The 18,546-nt window shown below is 38.2% G+C and overlaps 4 protein-coding genes across 9 annotated transcripts; 1 reads left to right on the top strand and 3 right to left on the bottom strand.

Annotated features, from left to right (window-relative positions):
• The first annotated feature begins 616 nt into the window (after window positions 1-616).
• Window positions 617-2,681, top strand: LOC101163844 (hairy/enhancer-of-split related with YRPW motif protein 1). Its single transcript, XM_004077851.5, has 5 exons — window positions 617-813; window positions 1,110-1,182; window positions 1,261-1,344; window positions 1,427-1,508; window positions 1,605-2,681. Exons 1-5 carry the CDS (start codon window positions 728-730, stop codon window positions 2,213-2,215), a joined length of 936 nt encoding a protein of 311 aa, XP_004077899.1. The 5' UTR covers window positions 617-727; the 3' UTR covers window positions 2,216-2,681.
• Window positions 2,682-3,446: 765 nt separating this feature from the next.
• On the bottom strand, window positions 3,447-7,324 carry stmn2a (stathmin 2a). Its single transcript, XM_004077849.4, has 5 exons — window positions 7,087-7,324; window positions 5,554-5,649; window positions 5,227-5,399; window positions 4,945-5,136; window positions 3,447-4,868 (listed from the first exon to the last, which is right to left on the bottom strand). Exons 1-5 carry the CDS (start codon window positions 7,103-7,105, stop codon window positions 4,809-4,811), a joined length of 540 nt encoding a protein of 179 aa, XP_004077897.1. The 5' UTR covers window positions 7,106-7,324; the 3' UTR covers window positions 3,447-4,808.
• Window positions 7,325-7,880: 556 nt separating this feature from the next.
• On the bottom strand, window positions 7,881-11,952 carry upp1 (uridine phosphorylase 1). Of its 5 annotated transcripts, none has more exons than XM_020710154.3 (8): window positions 11,324-11,952; window positions 10,967-11,011; window positions 10,182-10,293; window positions 9,819-9,977; window positions 9,607-9,721; window positions 9,313-9,522; window positions 9,072-9,218; window positions 7,881-8,970 (listed from the first exon to the last, which is right to left on the bottom strand). In XM_020710154.3, the coding sequence occupies exons 2-8, from the start codon at window positions 11,005-11,007 to the stop codon at window positions 8,819-8,821; spliced, it is 936 nt and encodes a 311-aa protein (XP_020565813.1). In that variant the 5' UTR covers window positions 11,008-11,011; window positions 11,324-11,952; the 3' UTR covers window positions 7,881-8,818. The 5 variants fall into 5 exon arrangements, with proteins under 5 accessions (XP_020565813.1, XP_078788954.1, XP_004077898.1 ...); XM_078932828.1 differs by having other exon boundaries at window positions 10,967-11,007; window positions 11,324-11,465; XM_004077850.5 differs by having other exon boundaries at window positions 10,967-11,099; window positions 11,328-11,462.
• Window positions 11,953-15,651: 3,699 nt separating this feature from the next.
• gra (granulito) lies at window positions 15,652-18,447 on the bottom strand. Of its 2 annotated transcripts, none has more exons than XR_002291969.3 (7): window positions 18,288-18,424; window positions 17,541-17,638; window positions 17,408-17,457; window positions 17,268-17,325; window positions 17,054-17,160; window positions 16,877-16,951; window positions 15,652-16,014 (listed from the first exon to the last, which is right to left on the bottom strand). XR_002291969.3 is itself a non-coding variant. In XM_020710153.3 (7 exons), the coding sequence occupies exons 1-6, from the start codon at window positions 18,337-18,339 to the stop codon at window positions 16,889-16,891; spliced, it is 390 nt and encodes a 129-aa protein (XP_020565812.1). In that variant the 5' UTR covers window positions 18,340-18,447; the 3' UTR covers window positions 15,652-16,014; window positions 16,877-16,888. The 2 variants fall into 2 exon arrangements, 1 of the variants encoding a protein (XP_020565812.1); XM_020710153.3 differs by having other exon boundaries at window positions 18,326-18,447.
• Between the last annotated feature and the right edge of the window lie 99 nt (window positions 18,448-18,546).

Genomic DNA, 18,546 nt, shown 5'->3' with positions numbered 1-18,546 from the left:
AATGCAGTCAAATAGGTAACACTGAAAGAAAGATATGGGGAACCCATAAAAAATGAGAGAAAACGTCTGATCAAAGGTTGCGAATTATTTATTATATATTGATATTTGATATATTGAGCTTAAATATCTTTCAATTTAGTGCAAAAAGGATTCTCTTTTGAGGTCATTTGACTTGTTTGCACAGTAAGGAGAGGAGAAAATGAAACGCAGTAGGGTTTCCCGGAAGTGAGCCTTTTTTACAAAATAAAATCTGTAGCAAAGTAATGAACATGTCAGTGTTAACCGTGACGGGTAAAACAAGGCTTCTGCTGTAAAGTTGAGGTCATCTACATTAGGATCATATGAAGCATAAGCTCACCACTGCATACTCTTTTTCCAACATAACTAAATTGCTTTGATGTTAAAGTAAATAAATAAAAATGTTTTTTTTTAAAACGGAAGTTGTGGCTGGTAGATTATAAGGTTAAAAAAAGAGGTCAAATTCTAAAAGTGCTAATTTACCGCCATGGTTTGTCAATTACCGTTTCTCCAAACTGTCTGTCACTCAAAATCCAGCTCGGTCCTAATTGGCTTAAACGCTCCAGAGCTCCGCCCACAGTGCTTCAGCCGCCCCTCCCTCTTTCCGCGCTGTGAGTTCCCGGGTCAAAACTGTTTAAACTGTCTCTCACGGTCCGCCTTGTCAGTGTCTGACGGAGTTTTACTGCGAAGAAGCGGCTTTACTGCAGACATGAAGAGAAACCACAACTACAGTTCCTCTGAAAGCGACCTGGACGACAACGTTGAAGTGGAGAAAGACAGTGGCGATGAAAATGGGTAAGATAAAGCTTATTTCAATGCAAGTTTATTCCCTATACTAGTTTTTTTTTCAGATTATTTTGTGTAGTTTAGTGTTTCGATATTCTTTAACCTCTTGACACCTGTATTTATTTCCAGCTATTAACAATAACCCTGTGTTTTTGCTTTCAAAAAGATGTTGTCTAAGTGCTTTGATGCATCTTTGCATAATAGGTATCAAGGGGTTAATCGCATCACTATCTTATTTATCTAAAAGTTTTTTATGATTATTATTATTTCGCCAATTATAATGGTATGACCACTTATCATTTCAGTCCACTTGACTTTCACGGATCAATGTCACCGTCCACAACCACACAAGTTCAGGCCAGAAAGAGGCGCAGAGGGGTGTGTAAACATCTGAGGTTACAGTTGAATACATGTGATTTAAAAAAAAACACTCAATGTTTTTATGTTGTTCAACAGATAATTGAGAAAAGGAGACGTGACCGGATTAATAACAGTCTGTCTGAACTAAGAAGACTGGTACCAAGTGCTTTTGAAAAACAGGTGACTTCTTTTTTTTTAACTATTATTTGTGTGTTCTGTGTTTGCAGATTTTTAAAGCAACGTTTTTTCTATGTCTTCGCAGGGGTCAGCTAAATTGGAAAAAGCAGAAATTTTGCAAATGACGGTGGATCACCTGAAGATGCTTCATGCTGCAAGCGGAAAAGGCAAATAAATTTGTGTTTTGGCGCAATCTGCGACCTTTGAAAAGCATTTTCCTTAAAACATGTCTAACTTTAGTTTGGGTTTTCCTGTCCTCCCAGGGTACTTTGAGGCTCACGCGCTTGCTAAGGATTACCGCAGCCTGGGCTTCAGGGAGTGTCTGGCAGAGACGGCCCGCTACCTGAGCGTGGTAGAGGGTCGAGACACCACGGACTCCCTCCGAGTGCGATTAGTGTCCCATCTCAGCAACTGTGCCTCTCAGAGGGAAGTGCACTCTGGACTGGAACACTTAGCCTGGGGCTCTGCATACGGCACCGCCCCCACCCATCTCCCCCACCACCTTCTTCTGCAGCACCCTCAGGGCAGGACACCTGCACCCAAAAGCAACAGCACCCCACCCTTGACTTCCTCCTCCTCCTCTTCTTCATCCTCCCCTTCGTCCATTGACGGATCTGGGCAATCCAGACTTGGTGTCATGCCCCACACAGAATCCACCAGGGTGCCGCCTGGCGGCTCCTTACCTTTCAGTCTGCCTTTGGCAACATCTAAGCTTTCGCCGCCACTCGTGTCATCCCTGTCCTCACTTTCCTCTTTCCCTCTCGCCTTCGGTGCTTTTCCTCTCGTCTCACCCGGAGTCGCCAGCACAGTGACTCCCCTCTCCGCCACGTCGAAACCTTACAGACCCTGGGGTATGGAGATTGGCGCTTTCTGACACAAAGCCGTGCACTGAAGCTGTTGAGGTGTTTCCCCCCCTACCAGATGGACTTATTTTTACAGCAATAATCAAGGGAATGAAGCTAAGTAGTTTGGAAAGATTTTTACTCAATATGCCATTTATTTTTCAAAAGAATAGAATTTAAAGTCAAGTGAAATAAAAACATGTCTAGGTAGCCTGCATTGCCTTCAGGTTGAGGACCGAGCATGGAACAGTAGTACTTTTGAGCAAAAATGGAACTGTTAAACGTTATGGATCAATCATGGAAGCTTGTACCTTAGTCAAAGACACATTTCAGCATTTAGAATAGTCGCTTGATTCAATCTGCTTTTTTTTTTATTTTCCATGTCAAACCTTTGCAATAAAAAAACAAAAATGGCAGGAGATCTAAGGTTTAAGAATGTAAGACTTACATTTGTGTATCTGTTCATACCAATAAATTGAGTTTAAATGTTAAAAACAAGTATTAATCAATCCATTTTTCCGTCTACCAAAAGGTTCTAAAATATTTATAAAATTGTGATTATTTCCTAAAAGTCTCCCTTGCGCAGACAGACTGATTCTCTTCTATTCGCTCATGAACATAATCCTAAATCTGTAAATGCATTTTTGCTCCAGTTTCGAGTAGGCTAATGGTGAGCTAATAAGGCCTGCTTCTTGACTGAAAGGTAATTCCTTCACTGTGTGCCAGGTTAAGTAACCAAATCCAAAAGCATTGTTGCTCTTATGAATACCCAGGAAATCATTAAGAGCCAGAGGAAATCCTTTACAATGTTGCCCTGACCTCACCAGCCTGGGCTGGTCTGAAACGGAGACAATAGTGTGAACAGGACCAGAACATTGGGGGAAAGCAGTTATTAAGGAGCAACAAACAAACCAACAGCTGGATCCATAAATTACTGGAGTTTTTGTTCTGATTAAGTCTGAGATATTTATATATATTTTACCTACACGATTTTAGCCATTGCTTTAAACTTATGAGGCAGAGATTGTCTGTCTGTTGCCTATTTCCATTGCATAAAAAATGTGTTTTCTTAGATCATGACTGAATCTGCAGCCAGGTTTAAACTATGGACCTAATTTTTAAGTTTTTGTTTTAATCCTATACTGCCATCTAGTGGTCAAGTGTCATATTTCTCTTGATATTTCCTCGAAGTCACAAGATGTTGAACAAATTTGACTGTAATGGGATCAAAATATAAGATGCAAAAGACTGGCATTCTCCCCATGGGTAGAGAACTGGCTCTTTTATTTGGCAGTTTTACAATTTCCATTGTGTCTTTTGCACAGAAAAAAAGTCTTGAATTGTACATGCCATGTATACAGAACCTCCAACCTTTATTCAGCAAGGCTTTCACAGAGAAATATATGAAGGGAGAAACACGAGCAGCAGAGAACGCAGGCAGATATCAGTGGTATACTGAATTTTAAAAACAGACAAGTTCAGTGTGCTAAAGATAAAGCATCCTCCATCCACTTTCTACCTAGTCCATATTGAGAGATGACACTAAAGATGCTTCCGGAGTACGTCTGCTTTCACACACACCCACACAGACATACATTATACTCACACTATCTATATCAAGATGGAAGCAACAGCACATTCCACTATCCAAGACACTATGCATGATACCAGTTTGCTATCATAACATTCATTAATTTGTTAGATTCATCCCCAAATACTGTGTTCCTAGCAGAGCGGTTTATTTGGCATACAATGAACTCATTGAAAAATGTCCGGGAAAGAAGGAATATGCAAATGTCAAAACAATTATCCTATTTTGGGCAAAAAACACACATTCTTGTCAACGATAAAGCACCGATCAAGTTCACTATCAGGTTTGTTTTCAGAGGTTGGACGCTTGGACACAGATCTGCGGCTGACCCCAAAAGTTCCCTTTGACTGTGCATGTTGAAAATGAGGGAACGTGGGGGAAAAAACGATCCATTTTTCTCCTATCGCAAATCAATTTTAAGGGAGGGTTGTTCCGGCTATCGTTCTTCACAAAACACACATACATATTATCATCATCAACATCGTGACATCATTAGTAAACAATTCAAACTGCCTGTATGCCTGCCAACCCACAACACAGAGGCCTTTCACGAGAAAAATGCTGACAAAATTCAGAAACTGCAATTAACGATAAACGAAAGGTCTGAAAGCGTACAGAGTAGTACAGCACAGAGGGAGATAGATAAAGATAGATAGATAGATAGATAGATAGATAGATAGATAGATAGATAGATAGATAGATAGATAGATAGATAGATAGATAGATAGATAGATAGATAGATAGATAGATAGATAGATAGATAGATAGATAGATAGATAGATAGATAGATAGATAGATAGATTGTTTTTTTTACATTCTTTCTAAAATTAAATTCATTCATGAAACTGAATTGAACAGAACATTGTATCAATGAGAATACTGATGGTGGTGGTGGGAACTGGTGTCAGTGTGTGCAGTGATGTGGTGGAGAGGTCTTCTAGCCTCTCGCCTTTGAGTGTTTGCTTTGGAGAGGTTGAGGGCAGGATGAAGGTGGGTGGATGGAGGGACCGTGGAAGTCAGGACTTGTGCGAGACTCATGCTGTCAGCTCTTCCCTCAGCTCTTTGTTCCTGCGCACCACAACGGCACGCTTCTCCTGCAAGAAAAAAAGGGACAACAGTTTAGCTATGTCGTGTCCTCACTGACTTGTGAGACATTTCTGCAGTTCTCACTTTCTCCAGTAGGCGCTCCATCATGGCTGCCATGTGGGCTTCACGGTTCTCCTTGATCTGCTCCATCTTCATGTGGAGCTTCTCCTCAGCCATTTTGCTGAAGTTGCTGTTTTCCTCCATGGCTTTTAGCAACACATCTCTCTCATGCTCTCGCTTTTCTGCCAAAGCTCTCAGCACCTGAGCCTCTTGGTACTAAACAATTTTTACACAGACACACATAAAGAAATTAGAAAAGTCTTCTTTAACTTAAAAGGCAACTTGCCAGAATGGAAAAAAACTCACCTTCCTCCGCTCTTCAGCAGCCTCCAGCTTCTTCTCAATGTCCTCCAAGGAGATATCCCTCTTTGGCGGAGAAGGCAGGCTGTGGGATACCTCTGACACCGGAGACAGAGGCTTAAGAATCACCTCAAAGGCCTGTCCCGAGGTTCGTTTCTTAATAGGTTTCACCTCCATGTCTGCAAATCAGATGTTAGCAGTGATGATGCCAATAACATTTGGTGTTTGATCACTTTATTGATCAGTCAATAATGTGCCCATCTGTGCTGCAGGAAGACAACAGCCATTAAGGACATTTACATTAGACACGTCTATGTATGAGCTCATCCATACCTTCAAACTCGCACACAAGCTTGTTGCGAGATTCCGGGTAGAAGCAGGAGCAGATGAGGGACAGCACAGACAACTCCTTCATCTTCTCTTTGTATGCTGAAGAGAAACAACAAACCAGAACACAGATGAGTCTCAATTCATACATATTTGCTTTGAGGAACTACTCTAAGAACAGGGTTCTCAAGTTAGTAATGTCTCTCTGAGGGCTGTGTTGATGGAGTATTTTTTTTATAATGCCTTTTAACCTCTTCGAATCTGGCATCCACATGTGTGGACATCACATTTTGGGTTATATTATTATATTAGTGCTAATTTGAGGACCTGTGACTGTGGGTGTTGCTCAAATATTAGCTTAGGTCGTAAGAGGTTAAACCTTTAAAGGTCATCACATTCCAACAAATTTAAGAAAACATCAAAAGTAACTTTAAAATGACTGAAGACTTTCTTTAAGTGGAATCTACTGTTGTAAAGCTTACGCATTATCTAAAATTCCCCCTTTTAAATCCGTTGAGTGGATTGTTTTTGGTGAATCTCCCAAATTTAATGTAGCTCTTTCTCCTTAGGGGGGACCACAGATTGTCATTGCTCTCCTGCTGCTGCAAAGGCCAGCATGTGTAGTGATCCCTTGCTGCAGGGCTGGCCTGCTTCCCATCACTTCAGAGAAGTGATAAAGGCGGTAACATGCAGTCAAAAGTGACCAAATATTCAATTTACATAAACACGTAACAACTGAGTTTAGAAATCCAGGCCTGTGGCAATAAAGGATTTTTATGTTTAATTAATCAATGATGCTTAGACAACAGAACACATTCATAGAGTAAAAACATGTTCACTTTACGTCACAAACCTTAATGCAGTTTATCTAACTACCATGAATCCTCAGCTGAGATGCTCGGTCTGTGAAGCTAAAGACATCTATGAATAAAAGGAGCGCCTATAATTGAATCCTCTTCCAGATCCTCATCTAATGCTTTAATAAAGACAATTTACGTCTGTGCAGGTCGGATTATCACAAGATTTTGGAAGAAATAAAAGCGTGAAGGTGCCGGCAGCATATTGGTGTAGTTGGCTAAATTGTCGTTCGCCCAGCATCTTGGGTGGGGTCCGTCTGCATTATGCTGCATGTCGGAGCCGCTGTTGCATGATCCGCAGCGCCGTGAATAACACACTCTCCATCCGATGGCAATCCATGCGTAACGCATGTCTAGTAGCTATTAGTCGACGAAACAAACATAAATACAACAGGAATAAAATTGGAGATCTTTTGTAATCTGACCGCAGATGATTCTGGGCTTTTTAAATTCTTGTTTTACAGATTTGAGCTGAGATATAATCGTCAAAAGAACCCAAAACGCACAGCAATGTCAGGGATATTTGATGTAGTTGTGATGATTTGATATTATTTCAAAATAAAGGCATAACAGAAGTTTGGCCTTATGTGGCGTAGGCTGCTCCACCGGCCGACGCAGTCGAGACGCACCTGTCCATCTAACTGTCCATCCGTTCAACAACGAGCAGTGTCGGTGTGCTTACCGGTTGCTGTTTTAGCCATGGCTGGTGTTTTTCTCTTGTTTTAGTTCCTGTCTCCGCAGAAGATGCTGGGTCTCTGTTCGGGTGAACGGCGACGCTGCTTAAGGCACTGAGTCAGCGAATACTCACTGCTTTTTCTTAGATCGGGTAGCAGACAGGAGGAGAGCGCGCACGGGAGCGCGCAGGCTCTGACGCGCAGAGCAGCTGTCAGCATCCCACTCCTATAGGCTGCAGCATCCTCACAGCCCAAACTGGACACCATCAGATCAAGCATTGTTCAGTAGGGTTAAAAGGTAATTGATTACAAATTACCTTTAAATTGTGTCTAAAAATGTTTGTGCAGTTAACACGTTTGTAATAAGATTATAGCCTTTCATTTTTGCATGTTTGTGGAAAAAAAATAATGTTTAACCTACGTATTTCTGACTTTTAGTTTATTAGAGTTGTATTTCGTGCAATTTTGATCAAGGTTGATTGCGTTCCAAGCGTGAAAAAAAGCTAAAACTATATAAATATTGAAACTCCACATATTCCAGTCTAAAAAACAAATTTTATTCAACATAAGTTCTTTCATCTTTAACAAAAAAAGGTAAACAATTTTTGGTGTAAAAAGGACATTTTTTTCATTATGACTGAGAAAAAAGTAAATTTTAACACACATTTAAAAACATTGAGATTCCTGTAAAAGCAAACAGCTCAAATAGAAACAAACTATTACATGCACAGATGACAAAAAAAATGCGTGTTTAGAAATTATCTATGGAGAAAGAAAATCACAAAACAAAGACAGAAAATAGTTGTATGTATCTTCAATGTGGTAAACTTTATTGTAATTTGCAATATTCAAACATCCATACAGGTTGTTGTCTTTTACATTTTTCCTTCCACCTGATTTTTCTTTACCACACAATTCTAAGAGAGAGTTTTGTTGTTTGCTCATTCAGGAATTTACCACTGACAACAAATCAAGCAAAAAAGGAACTAACTTCTGGATGTTTGTGTCCTCTTAAAGAACATATGCACAAAAAATACATTATAAATAAGATAATGAGATACAAGGACCGGACAGAAGACAAGTGATGACAGTGGTTTTAAAAAATAAGGGCTTGGACACTACAGTTTAAGATCATTTTAACAGATTACAGCAATGTCAAATGCCTTGGATGTTATAAATAGTTTTTTTTTAACACCACTTAACATTATTTTATTTTTCAAAATATAATTAACAAAGAAATGGTAAAAACAACAACATTATCTTAGTAAAACTAGACTTTGAATGAAATATTTCTCCACGGTCTTGGTTTTGACATTAACCAACCTCAATGACAACAAAAATGATTCATCAACAGACATACATCCAGCAGAGCTGAACCATAGTATTTCACCAGCGCAAGTAAAGGTTTTGTTAAAGCGAATGACAAGTTCAAGTTTAAGCATCAGGTAATGAAGTCCTTCGAAATACAAAAGAAGGCCTTACTTCAGACATATTCAATACACATCTCCTCTGCATATATATATATATCTATATGAAAGAAAACATTGAACAAAGTGCGTACTTGTTCTCCAACAGTGATGGTACAAAAATCAGCAAATAAGCATTGGTACAAAAATTCAACACTCAGTTTTAAAATTGGACAAATCTCCATAACGAAATATACTAAAAGCAACTTGCAGCTACCACGTCGTTCATGTTCAACTGTTTAGAGGTTAAGACCGTACTACTGTCCTATTGGACTCAGCTTGTTACCGCTTTGGCCATTAGCTGTTTCTTTATGAAGCATCCCACCAGTATTTGAGGGCGTTTTTGAAAACTGTTGAGAACTTCATGAGAGCTCATCAGCTGGTCCCCCTTCAGTCGATCCAGTAAGGTTACGCAAACAACAGCCGCTTCATTCAGAAAGACAAGACAGAGTTGTAAGGATCAGATTTAGGTTCAAGATATTCGTTATTTATTGCTTATCTTTAATTTAGTGTGACATATTTCTTACCTCGAAGACCACTTAGCTTGCACATTGCAGAAAAAACTGATGATTCCATTTCAATGTTGCAGACTCCTGCCTCTCTGGCTTTAATGAGGTAGTCTTGCTTGTCCTTTTCAGAGTAGGAGCAGAAGGCACCATCCAAACGGGCCTGCCCTGAGTTTGATTGAGTACAGGAGACACAAAAAAAGCTGGGGAGTTAAGGAGGTCTTCAAACATCAGCCAGGCCATAGTGACACTAAACGCACACCTTCATAGAAGTCCAGTGTACACATGGTGTTTCCTATCACCGTCTCAAACTGGTCCAGTTCCTTGCTGCACTGCAACAGCTCCTCTGCCAGGTTCTGGTCCAAATCTGTGTTGCGCACCACAGTTTTCCCCAGTATCACCTGCTCAAATTTCGGCTGGAAAGTGGCATCCACAGACTGTTTGGTAACAACAACCGTGCCAGGCTCGAGCCCTAAAAACAAGAATACCCCAAAGAATGATGGGAAATGTATGGCTGTTTTTGTGCTTTTGGAGATAAATCCAACACGTAACGTACCAATTCCTCCTGATGTTCCAATTCGTATAATTGTAACATCTTTGCACTGAGCGTGATAGAGAAGCTTTATGAGCTCATGCAACATTATGGCAATAGATGGGATACCCATTCCATGCTACAAGGGAAAAAAATATACAATTTAAAGAGCTTAGGAGACAAAAGACAGTGCCATATGATGACACAACAAATGTCATAGCTCTGTTAGCACATACGCTGACAGAAAGGACAGGTCCGACTTTGTACATAGCATAACGATCCGTTCCAGCGCAGATGTTTGGATACTCTGATTTGGGATCTTCCATTTCAAGCTCAGCAGCAATATACTCAATGAAAGCTTTCATCCTCCAGGGGCTGCCTCCAACACACACAAACTGAAAGAAGGTTTGAAAAGTCAGTACAATGTTTCTGCGATCATAGAGTAGAAAAGAATGGGGGGGGGGGGGGGGGGACACCAAATATATATTCTTGTCGCCAGTGTACACTATTTTTTTCAACATTATAATAACTGTGTTATACCATAAAGATCCAACACCTATTGTTTAGGAATGACGTGGTCGTGCTTTGAATATAATGACCTTGACGTCCCCGAACATTGCTGGTAGATCATGGGTTTCGGTTCCAAGGCTGAAATGGTAGAGGATGTCATCTTTCAAAGAATCCAGATGTGGATTGTGCACACATACAGGGCTTAAAAAAAGGAGAAAAATAAATGAAAACAAAGAAATTACTTTAAAGTCCCACTCCAATCATCTTTTGATCTATTGTAAAATCTTCCCCAGTGGCCTTTTAATTTGCATTTTAGGCTAAATTAAAAATAACTGCCATTTTCTAGGACATAGTTTCTGCAGAGTGGAAGTAAATCATTAGAAAAAGTCGGGAAAACAGTTAATTTTCCTTATATGTGTCATAAGAAAATACCACAAGAAATTTTCAAAAATACCAAAAACATGTTTTTTTTTTTTATCAGAGAGGGTCTTTAAATTTTAATCTGACTAGACTAGAGGCTTAAGAAACAGTTATATATATACAGCACTTCACAAAACTGAACAATTAAATTAAATATCCAATGCAATTATTACAGCCTGTATAAAAATTGAAATACATGTAATAGGGTCACTAATTAACGTGTAAATGTCAAATTTCTCTCCTCTGTAACAATCTTACCAATAATTCGATTTCATGAAAAGTTTCCAGATAGCTTTCTAATAAATAAAAGGATCTTTTTCAAGAAAACTGTCAATGAAAGCACTTGCTGATAAAAGGTCACGTCCTCTCCCACATTTCCTTATGGCTCTTGCGAAATAACAGCTGAGGCTTCAGCAAAGATTAAGCATTTTCCTGTTCTGAGAGTATTTCTTACGTGCTGAATGAAGAGTTTTGCTTGTTCTTCAGTGGATCCATCTCCCTGGAGGAGGAAGAGGGGGGAAAAGCGGCCGTTAACGACGGTCAAGCCCTGAGCTTTACTGCTGCGACCGGAAGCGAGAGAATGACACCTGCCGTTACAGCAGCTGATTAGTGATCACAAGACAGCATCGAGTAAAAGTCCATCCTCACACACAGATAAATACTATTCCCTAAATCATTGCTTTTTATATAAAACAGCCACCAATACAAATATTGTTATGATCGTACACTGGAGACGGAGAAAACAATTCAATTTTTATGTTATCTTTTAAACAATAGAGTCAAACTTCCAGTAATAACAATAAATCCATACCTGCCTTTATAGTAAACCGTTTCTCTGCCGGTTCCTTGAGTTTTGGTGGGAGGAAATTTGCTGTCAACCTGTGATGTTTCTGTCGTAACAGTAAACGCCGGCCCACTGTGACGTCACGACAGCAGCAGGCCGCTCATTGGCCCGATGTCACGCACAGATGGGGTTTTACGTCAAAGGCGCACTCACCTATTAGCTTACGCCTTAAAAACCTTTTAACTTCTTCTTTATTAAAGCAAATGATTAGTTCTAGTTCACAAAAAAACATCCATTTCAAACAAAGTTTTTATTTTTATTATTTTTAATTGGTGTGCATACAAATAATTCGTTTTTATAAGGAGTAAACTTAGCTTTTTTTCAGTAATCTATAACACCAATGCATTTCACTTTAAACATCTTAAGTCAAATAATTATTACTATAGGCACTTCCTGTCTAGAATGAAACTTTTAAACAATATACACACGTTTTTAAGACAGAAAGGAAATACAAGTAAACAAAAGACTTATATTAAATACTTGAACAGCATGCAAATTTAAATATTTGAAAAAGAAAAGAAAAATATCACCCAACACACAAACATAAATGACAATATGACCCATAAAACATTCTCCAGGAGAGTCCTTAGATCACCCTAGAAAAGAGAGAAAACATGAAGACTAGTACTTTAAAAAAATGTTACTCAACTGCAACACGGAAGAAAACATTTTCATGATGTAACTTAATCCTGAAATCTGTGGCCACTTGGACGCTGAGTGAGAATTATCTGCAAACATTCAAAGCTTTCACAGGGCAGAGGGGATGGAGAGACAATGACTGTGCAAACAATGACATCCACAGTGACCAGCACTTTTGTGAACTCCCAGTCAGGTTCCTGTTGTCAGTCTCTTTCAAACGTGCAGCTTTCTACTAAACTGACAGCAAATGAATGTAATGTTGGTGTTGTGAAGGAACAAACATGTTGGTGCTTTCTGTGACCTGTTGGCAGCAATTTAACCAAGTCAGACAAAAATAAAAAGCAGGTTTTAATTATTTTTAACTAGATGGGAAAACAAAAGAAAGTGTGAAATGTTTCCACAAATAGTGTCAGACGATGTGCATAACTGTAAAACCTATTTGGAACAGGCACAATGATTAAAACTCCTGTTCTCTGAATACTTTTTTCATTTTAGATTTCTAAACTCCCACACCTACCTGGTGATGATCTGCCCACCTGCTCCCCTATATCAGCTCATCAGCCTACAGCCTTTATCAGGACTACCTCACCTTTCAGCCAACATCAGTCTGTCTGTTTCCAGCGGTAGAGTAAACTGATTCATGCTAAGCTCTCAAGCCAAGCACCAAGCTTTCATCTGCACGCTGACCCAGGAATTACTTTCAGCTTCATCTCCACCACTGTCGACGGGACACCAATCAGGGCTCCAAATCTTCAGTCATCACAGCTTCTCACCCACCCAAGCCACATGCATTTCAAGCTAGAACCCTCCACCACTACTGGGACTTAACAAAGACTGTTTTGTTTTTCATCTCACTTCAATTTCTGTCCTGCTTCTGTGTCCAGCCCCTATCCAACATAACCCATTTTATTTATGTATTTTTTTCATTTTTTAATGTTTTTTCAAAACCTTTTTAGGAAACATTTGCAATTAATTGCATCAATATCTTTCTTTTTTGTACCTCTTGCTGGTTTATGAGATGCACTATTATCACATTATCAGAGATAAATAATTTAAATAAAATACTAGAATAAGATAAATCTATCTTCCCCCTAACAGGGCTGGCCAACCCTAGTCCTGAAGAGCCTCATCCCTGACCCTGTCTGTTTTTTTTCCAGTTCTCCCTCAATGCTTGATGCTGACAGCCAATACCAGGTGTGTTCAGTCAAACAAGATGTGGAATTACAGCTGGTCAGAAAGGATGAGCAGACATGCAGGGTTGTGCCTCTTGAGGACTAGGGTTGGCCCCGCTATGGTCGATGTCTTGTTGAAACGAGTCTTCTCACACTTCCGTGTTTTGCCACAAAGCTGCATCTACTGTCGCATGTCAAATGTTGCAGCGTGGGGTCTCTTCCTCCACGTCTGTGGCAGCAAACCCATACCAGTTCCAAACACCAGAGGATTTTATTCTTTTTCTTGGGAACAAACTTCCCACTCTCACCGGTAGCCATGCTGTCGCTTGCTGTTTCGTGTGTGCTGTGATGTTGTTTGTCGCAGCCGTGTGAAACTAACGCTACGGAAGCTCTGGGGAGCCAAAAATGCGCCATTACACGAAAACTCGATTGAGTTATTTTTTTAAATCGCCCGTAACTAAACATTTGAATTAATTCATTCATTCGATTTTTCACCCAGGCCTAACAGTAACTATGAACAATTTTTTGAATATTTTATTAATCAGACTGTTAAATGTTAATTGTATCATTTGACTTCGTTTATTGCAGAAATTAATTTTAAGTATTTTGGTATTATCATATCCACCTAAGTATAATAATGTTTTTAAGCCTAATAAAAAATTAAAACCACATCTTTATACTCAAAAGGGATTTCTTGTGTATTTCTATTTAACCAGACTAGACCTCTGTACTGCACAATCAACCTCAGTCTACCAGTTAAGTTCCAAGATCAGACTTCAGAGTAAATACGGAATCTCTTAGAGTCTCCTGATGAAAACAATATTCAGAGCCATCTTTCTGCAAGCGCGGGAGCTGCATCACTCCTTTGTACCACATGTAAGTGAACACATAGTTGCTTTTGATGTTCTTTGGAAGATATTTCCATTAAATTATATATTGCAGGTTGTCGCAGCTTGTGCCATCCTCCACAACAATTGCTTCTGTGCTAGTGACATTGTGGTCCCAGAGGAGGAGCCAGAGAAAGATGTAAGATATGAGGGGGAAGCTGGTTTGGAAGCCATCAATGGTGTTCTTTGGCGGGACCAGCTGTCTGGCGAGGTTTCTGCCCTGGAGGAGAATAACTACTGTTAACAGGTAACTAAACAATTGAGAGGTTTTTTAAGTTTTATTTTTTACATAATTTTTAATTACCGGAATGTATTTATTATCTCATGTTTGTGTATTCATGGATAATCTTTGGTCACGCAGCATCCATAGACAGCCAGCCCTGCAAACCCTGTTGATGGACGATGCGATGTACAGTGAAGCCACATCCTGAAACTCTCTCATCGGACCACCCTGCAAGATGTTCCAGTCACCAACCAGAAAGTTCTGGGTCTCAGTTGCAGCACCCTATCAGTGTCGTCAAACTTTGTAAATAAACGTGTTGGAATGAATTCATGAAAATTACTAGTTTTAGATATATTCCTTAAGTTGCATTCAGAAAACCTCTAATATTTTTAACATACCAAATATGAACTTGATTTATTAATTGATTTTTTCTCATAAATCATTGATAGGTTATTTTATTTGACTTTTCTGACTGCCCTTTTTTTTCCTTCTTTTTAAATCATCTTTCTTGAAAACATACAGGATCATAATACAAAAATGTGTCAACTTTAAGATTCACAGATAGAAAAATGAGAAACAGAATATGACAAAAGGGGAACATAGATCAATTCTATACATCTAAAAGATTCCAAGGTGTCAGGCGTTCTGACAATTTTGTGGTTTGAAGAGGATTTTATTGTTTTGCTATATTGGTTTAACTCGATCATAAAAAGTTTGAATAAGGGTCTTTTTTTTCCAGAAAATTTGCACTAATGAATATGAAATTGGGCTAGTATAATTAAAATATTAACTATTATTCCTGTATTGGTAATTTTTAACATTATAAAAACTAAATAAAATATCTTTGTATACCAGATCAAATGTTTGATACATTTGACATTGTACAAAGGAGGTGAGGTCTTTCCAAAAAGTTGCTGTTTGGGAGCATTTCCAGAATAGATGTATGATTGTTTCAGTGTCTTATTTACAAAAGGAGCAGTTTCTATCAATGTCAATAAGCATAATGAGGATTTGGCTGGGTAGCATCTGTAAAGAAGTTTAAAACAAATGCAACGACGTTTATCAGAAATAAATTATTTCTGTCGTAACAGAAAACGCCGGCCCACTGTGACGTCACGACAACAGCAGCTCATTAGCCCACTGTCACGCACAGATGGGGTTGTAGGTCAAAGGAGCACTCATCCGCCTTTTTTTAATGGAAATATGTTGTGTATATAAAAACCCTTGACAATTACCTTTATAAACAGTAAAAAATATATTTTACAAATGTAACTTATTCAGAATAGAATGCATATTTATGTGTCCAACTGGAGAAAACAATGTGCAGGTAGATTTTTTTATGGCAAATGATTAGCTCTAGTTCACAAGAAAACCTCCATTTCAAACAAAGTTTTTATTTTTATTTTTTTAATTGGTGTGCATACAAATAATTCGTTTTATAAGGAGTAAACTTAGCTTTTTTTCAGTAATCTATAACACCAATGCATTTCACTTTAAACTTCTTAAGTCAAATAATTATTACTATAGGCACTTCCTGTCTAGAATGAAACTTTTAAACAATATACACACGTTTTTAAGACAGAAAGGAAATACAAGTAAACAAAAGATTTATATTAAATACTTGAACAGCATGCAAATTTAAATATTTGAAAAAGAAAAGAAAAATATCACCCAACACACAAACATAAATGACAATATGACCCATAAAACATTCTCCAGGAGAGTCCTTAGATCACCCTAGGAGAGAGAGAAAACATGAAGGTTAGTACTTTAAAAAATGTTACTCAACTGCAACACGGAAGAAAACATTTTCATGATGTAACTTAATCCTGAAATCTGTGGCCACTTGGACGCTGAGTGAGAATTATCTGCAAACATTCAAAGCTTTCACAGGGCAGAGGGGATGGAGAGACAATGACTATGCAAACAATGACATCCACGGTGACCAGCACTTTTGTGAACTCCCAGTCAGGTTCCTGTTGTCAGTCTCTTTCAAACGTGCAGCTTTCTACTAAACTGACAGCAAATGAATGTAATGTTGGTGTTGTGAAGGAACAAACATGTTGGTGCTTTCTGTGACCTGTTGGCAGCAATTTAACCAAGTCAGACAAAAACAAAAAGCAGGTTTTAATTATTTTTAACTAGATGGGAAAACAAAAGAAAGTGTGAAATGTTTTCACTAATAGTGTCAGACGATGTGCATAACTGTAAAACCTATTTGGAACAGGCACAATGATCAAAACTCCTGTTCTCTGACTACTTTTTTCATTTTAGATTTCTAAACTAGATATTATTTCTATTAGAAATATGACAAAAGAAAATAATCTAGAAGGATAATTACCTTGTGTGATTTTTGTTTCATTGTTTCAAAATGTGTTTTCTAAAATCCTTTTTAGGGGAAAATTTGTAATTAATTGCATCAATATCTTTCTTTGTTTTTGTACCTCTTGCTAGTTTATGAGATGCACAAAAAAATCACAGATTATCAGAGAGAAATACATTAAATTAAATACCAGTATAAGAGAAATCTATCTTCCCCCAGTCTAGGACCTAGAAGAAATGGTAATTTTTCAGTCAAACTCTGTCATACTTAACGTACATTTGGTCAACCTCACATGTACACTTGATCACCTCTCCCTTGGATCTCACCAAGCTCGAGTCGTCCTGGATCTCTCTGTCAGAGTAATGAAAGCATTGGTGATCCAAAACAAGACTTCAATCACCCCCAATTATTGGAAAAAAATACAACCAATATAAAATAAAATAAAAAACTTACTGCTTCAGAGAGTATTATGGGATTGTCAGGCAAGAATAGTGGTTTAATCTTTGCCTCTGGGCAGCTGGCCAGGCCCATTAAAAACTCCCTTGAGTAAGAAATTTTAGCTATAAAGACAGACATCAATACACAAATTCCAGTTAAGCAAAAATAAAAAGTTCTACAGTAAGAGATGATTGACTCACTCTTAACAGCGGTATGTTTGGAGTTCTACCTTTTTTCTGTTCATGCAGACTGACGTTGTTGTGAAAATGCTCTATATCAGCTTTTATCTGCAAAGAAAAAGTTTGGGGAAGTGTTTTGTTTCAAATGCGAGGAGGTATAATGAAATGGAGACGATATATAGAGTCTTACCTCTTGCATAAACTGTCCCTGGCCACATGCACCTGCTGTTATTTGCAGGTCTAAATTGAGGGGTAACTTTTATTATGTGTACTAGAATGCAAACATCTTAATTGGTCATTTAGTACTTATTATAGGAACTTACCACAATTAACGTTACCATAATCAACGTAAGTGCAGCGACGCAGGGGTCTCGTTGGTTGCAAGTGTTTCTGAATCATCCTTCGCCTTGCTACCTCCATTCTGATGTCAATAAAGTTTAAATATGTTGATAAATTCATCGGGACATACCACTTTCAAGATGAACAGGTGTTAGTATGAATAAGATAAGATCCTCGGGTCATACCACTTTCAAGATGAACAGGTGTTAGTTTGAATAGAAAACATGTATTGCATTTAAATATAGCGTTTATTTTAGTAACTTCTAATATGGAATGACCAACATGATCCATAAAACTCGCTTACATTTTTTCATCTTAAGTATCATATCGAGGTTTTTTGTTTCAACCGTTAACAAAACATGTTAGCGTCTTGTTAGTTTTTCTCTTTGGTGGATAAAAATAAAAATATACAGAACATTTTACGTTTTGAGTAAACTAACAGGCCATTGCTTCATTTAAGAAGTAGACCAGCAATCTAGATGAATTTTTTAAACTTCTTGAACATAAAAAACAGAAATTTTGGTCGGGGAAAAAAACTCGAGCAAAATTAATCGTCAGAACAGAAGCAAAGCCGTTTCTAACTGTTTTAATTTATATATCAATAAATAAGCTTTTTTGTAAAGTTTAAATATAGTTAATGAATCTGTGACTCATGATCACCCTAAAACATTTAAAGGAAAATATAAATATGAACATATTACATTAACATACGAAAACATGGCAGTATTTACCTTCACATCAAACTCTCTGCGTGCTTGTGTCTGCTCACCTCAGCGGCGTCATGTAGTCCTTCACTTCCTGTTTAAACTTTCACAATAAAATCAACCTGGCTTTTTTTATGTGATCAGACTTGCCAACTATAACGTTTATTTTATTCCACCCCTGCAAAGTTTTCGTAATTATTAGTTTAACAACGAAACAAATGTTTTTACTATTCAATCATTAAACACGTTCTTTTAAGGTTGATCTCAAGCCTACAATGTCTCCCTT

The sequence above is a fragment of the Oryzias latipes genome, chromosome 16 (assembly GCF_053564925.1).
Source record: "Oryzias latipes strain Hd-rR chromosome 16, Olatipes_Hd-rR_3.1".
NCBI classification, from domain to species: Eukaryota; Metazoa; Chordata; class Actinopteri; order Beloniformes; family Adrianichthyidae; genus Oryzias; species Oryzias latipes.
The sequence above is the reverse complement of the archived record's forward strand: the minus strand, read 5'-3'. Positions and strand labels throughout refer to the sequence as shown.

What these genes read in the sequence shown, in the direction of transcription:
- LOC101163844 (XM_004077851.5), top strand. Translation starts at nt 728, where the DNA reads ATGAAGAGAAACCACAACTACAGTTCCTCTGAAAGCGACCTGGACGAC. An exon ending in CCAGAAAGAGGCGCAGAGGG is followed by an intron (nt 1,183 to 1,260) that starts GTGTGTAAACAT and finishes GTTGTTCAACAG; the next exon opens with ATAATTGAGAAAAGGAGACG. An exon ending in TCATGCTGCAAGCGGAAAAG is followed by an intron (nt 1,509 to 1,604) that starts GCAAATAAATTT and finishes CTGTCCTCCCAG; the next exon opens with GGTACTTTGAGGCTCACGCG.
- upp1 (XM_020710154.3), bottom strand. Translation starts at nt 11,007, where the DNA reads ATGGATCCACTGAAGAACAAGCAAAACTCTTCATTCAGCAC. An exon ending in CAAAACTCTTCATTCAGCAC is followed by an intron (nt 10,294 to 10,966) that starts GTAAGAAATACT and finishes CCTTTTTTTAAG; the next exon opens with CCCTGTATGTGTGCACAATC. An exon ending in CAATGTTCGGGGACGTCAAG is followed by an intron (nt 9,978 to 10,181) that starts GTCATTATATTC and finishes ACCTTCTTTCAG; the next exon opens with TTTGTGTGTGTTGGAGGCAG.
- stmn2a (XM_004077849.4), bottom strand. An exon ending in GCTTGTGTGCGAGTTTGAAG is followed by an intron (nt 5,400 to 5,553) that starts GTATGGATGAGC and finishes TCTGATTTGCAG; the next exon opens with ACATGGAGGTGAAACCTATT. An exon ending in CTGCTGAAGAGCGGAGGAAG is followed by an intron (nt 5,137 to 5,226) that starts GTGAGTTTTTTT and finishes AAAATTGTTTAG; the next exon opens with TACCAAGAGGCTCAGGTGCT.
- gra (XM_020710153.3), bottom strand. An exon ending in TTATGGTAACGTTAATTGTG is followed by an intron (nt 17,458 to 17,540) that starts GTAAGTTCCTAT and finishes CCCTCAATTTAG; the next exon opens with ACCTGCAAATAACAGCAGGT. An exon ending in AGGGACAGTTTATGCAAGAG is followed by an intron (nt 17,326 to 17,407) that starts GTAAGACTCTAT and finishes TTTTCTTTGCAG; the next exon opens with ATAAAAGCTGATATAGAGCA.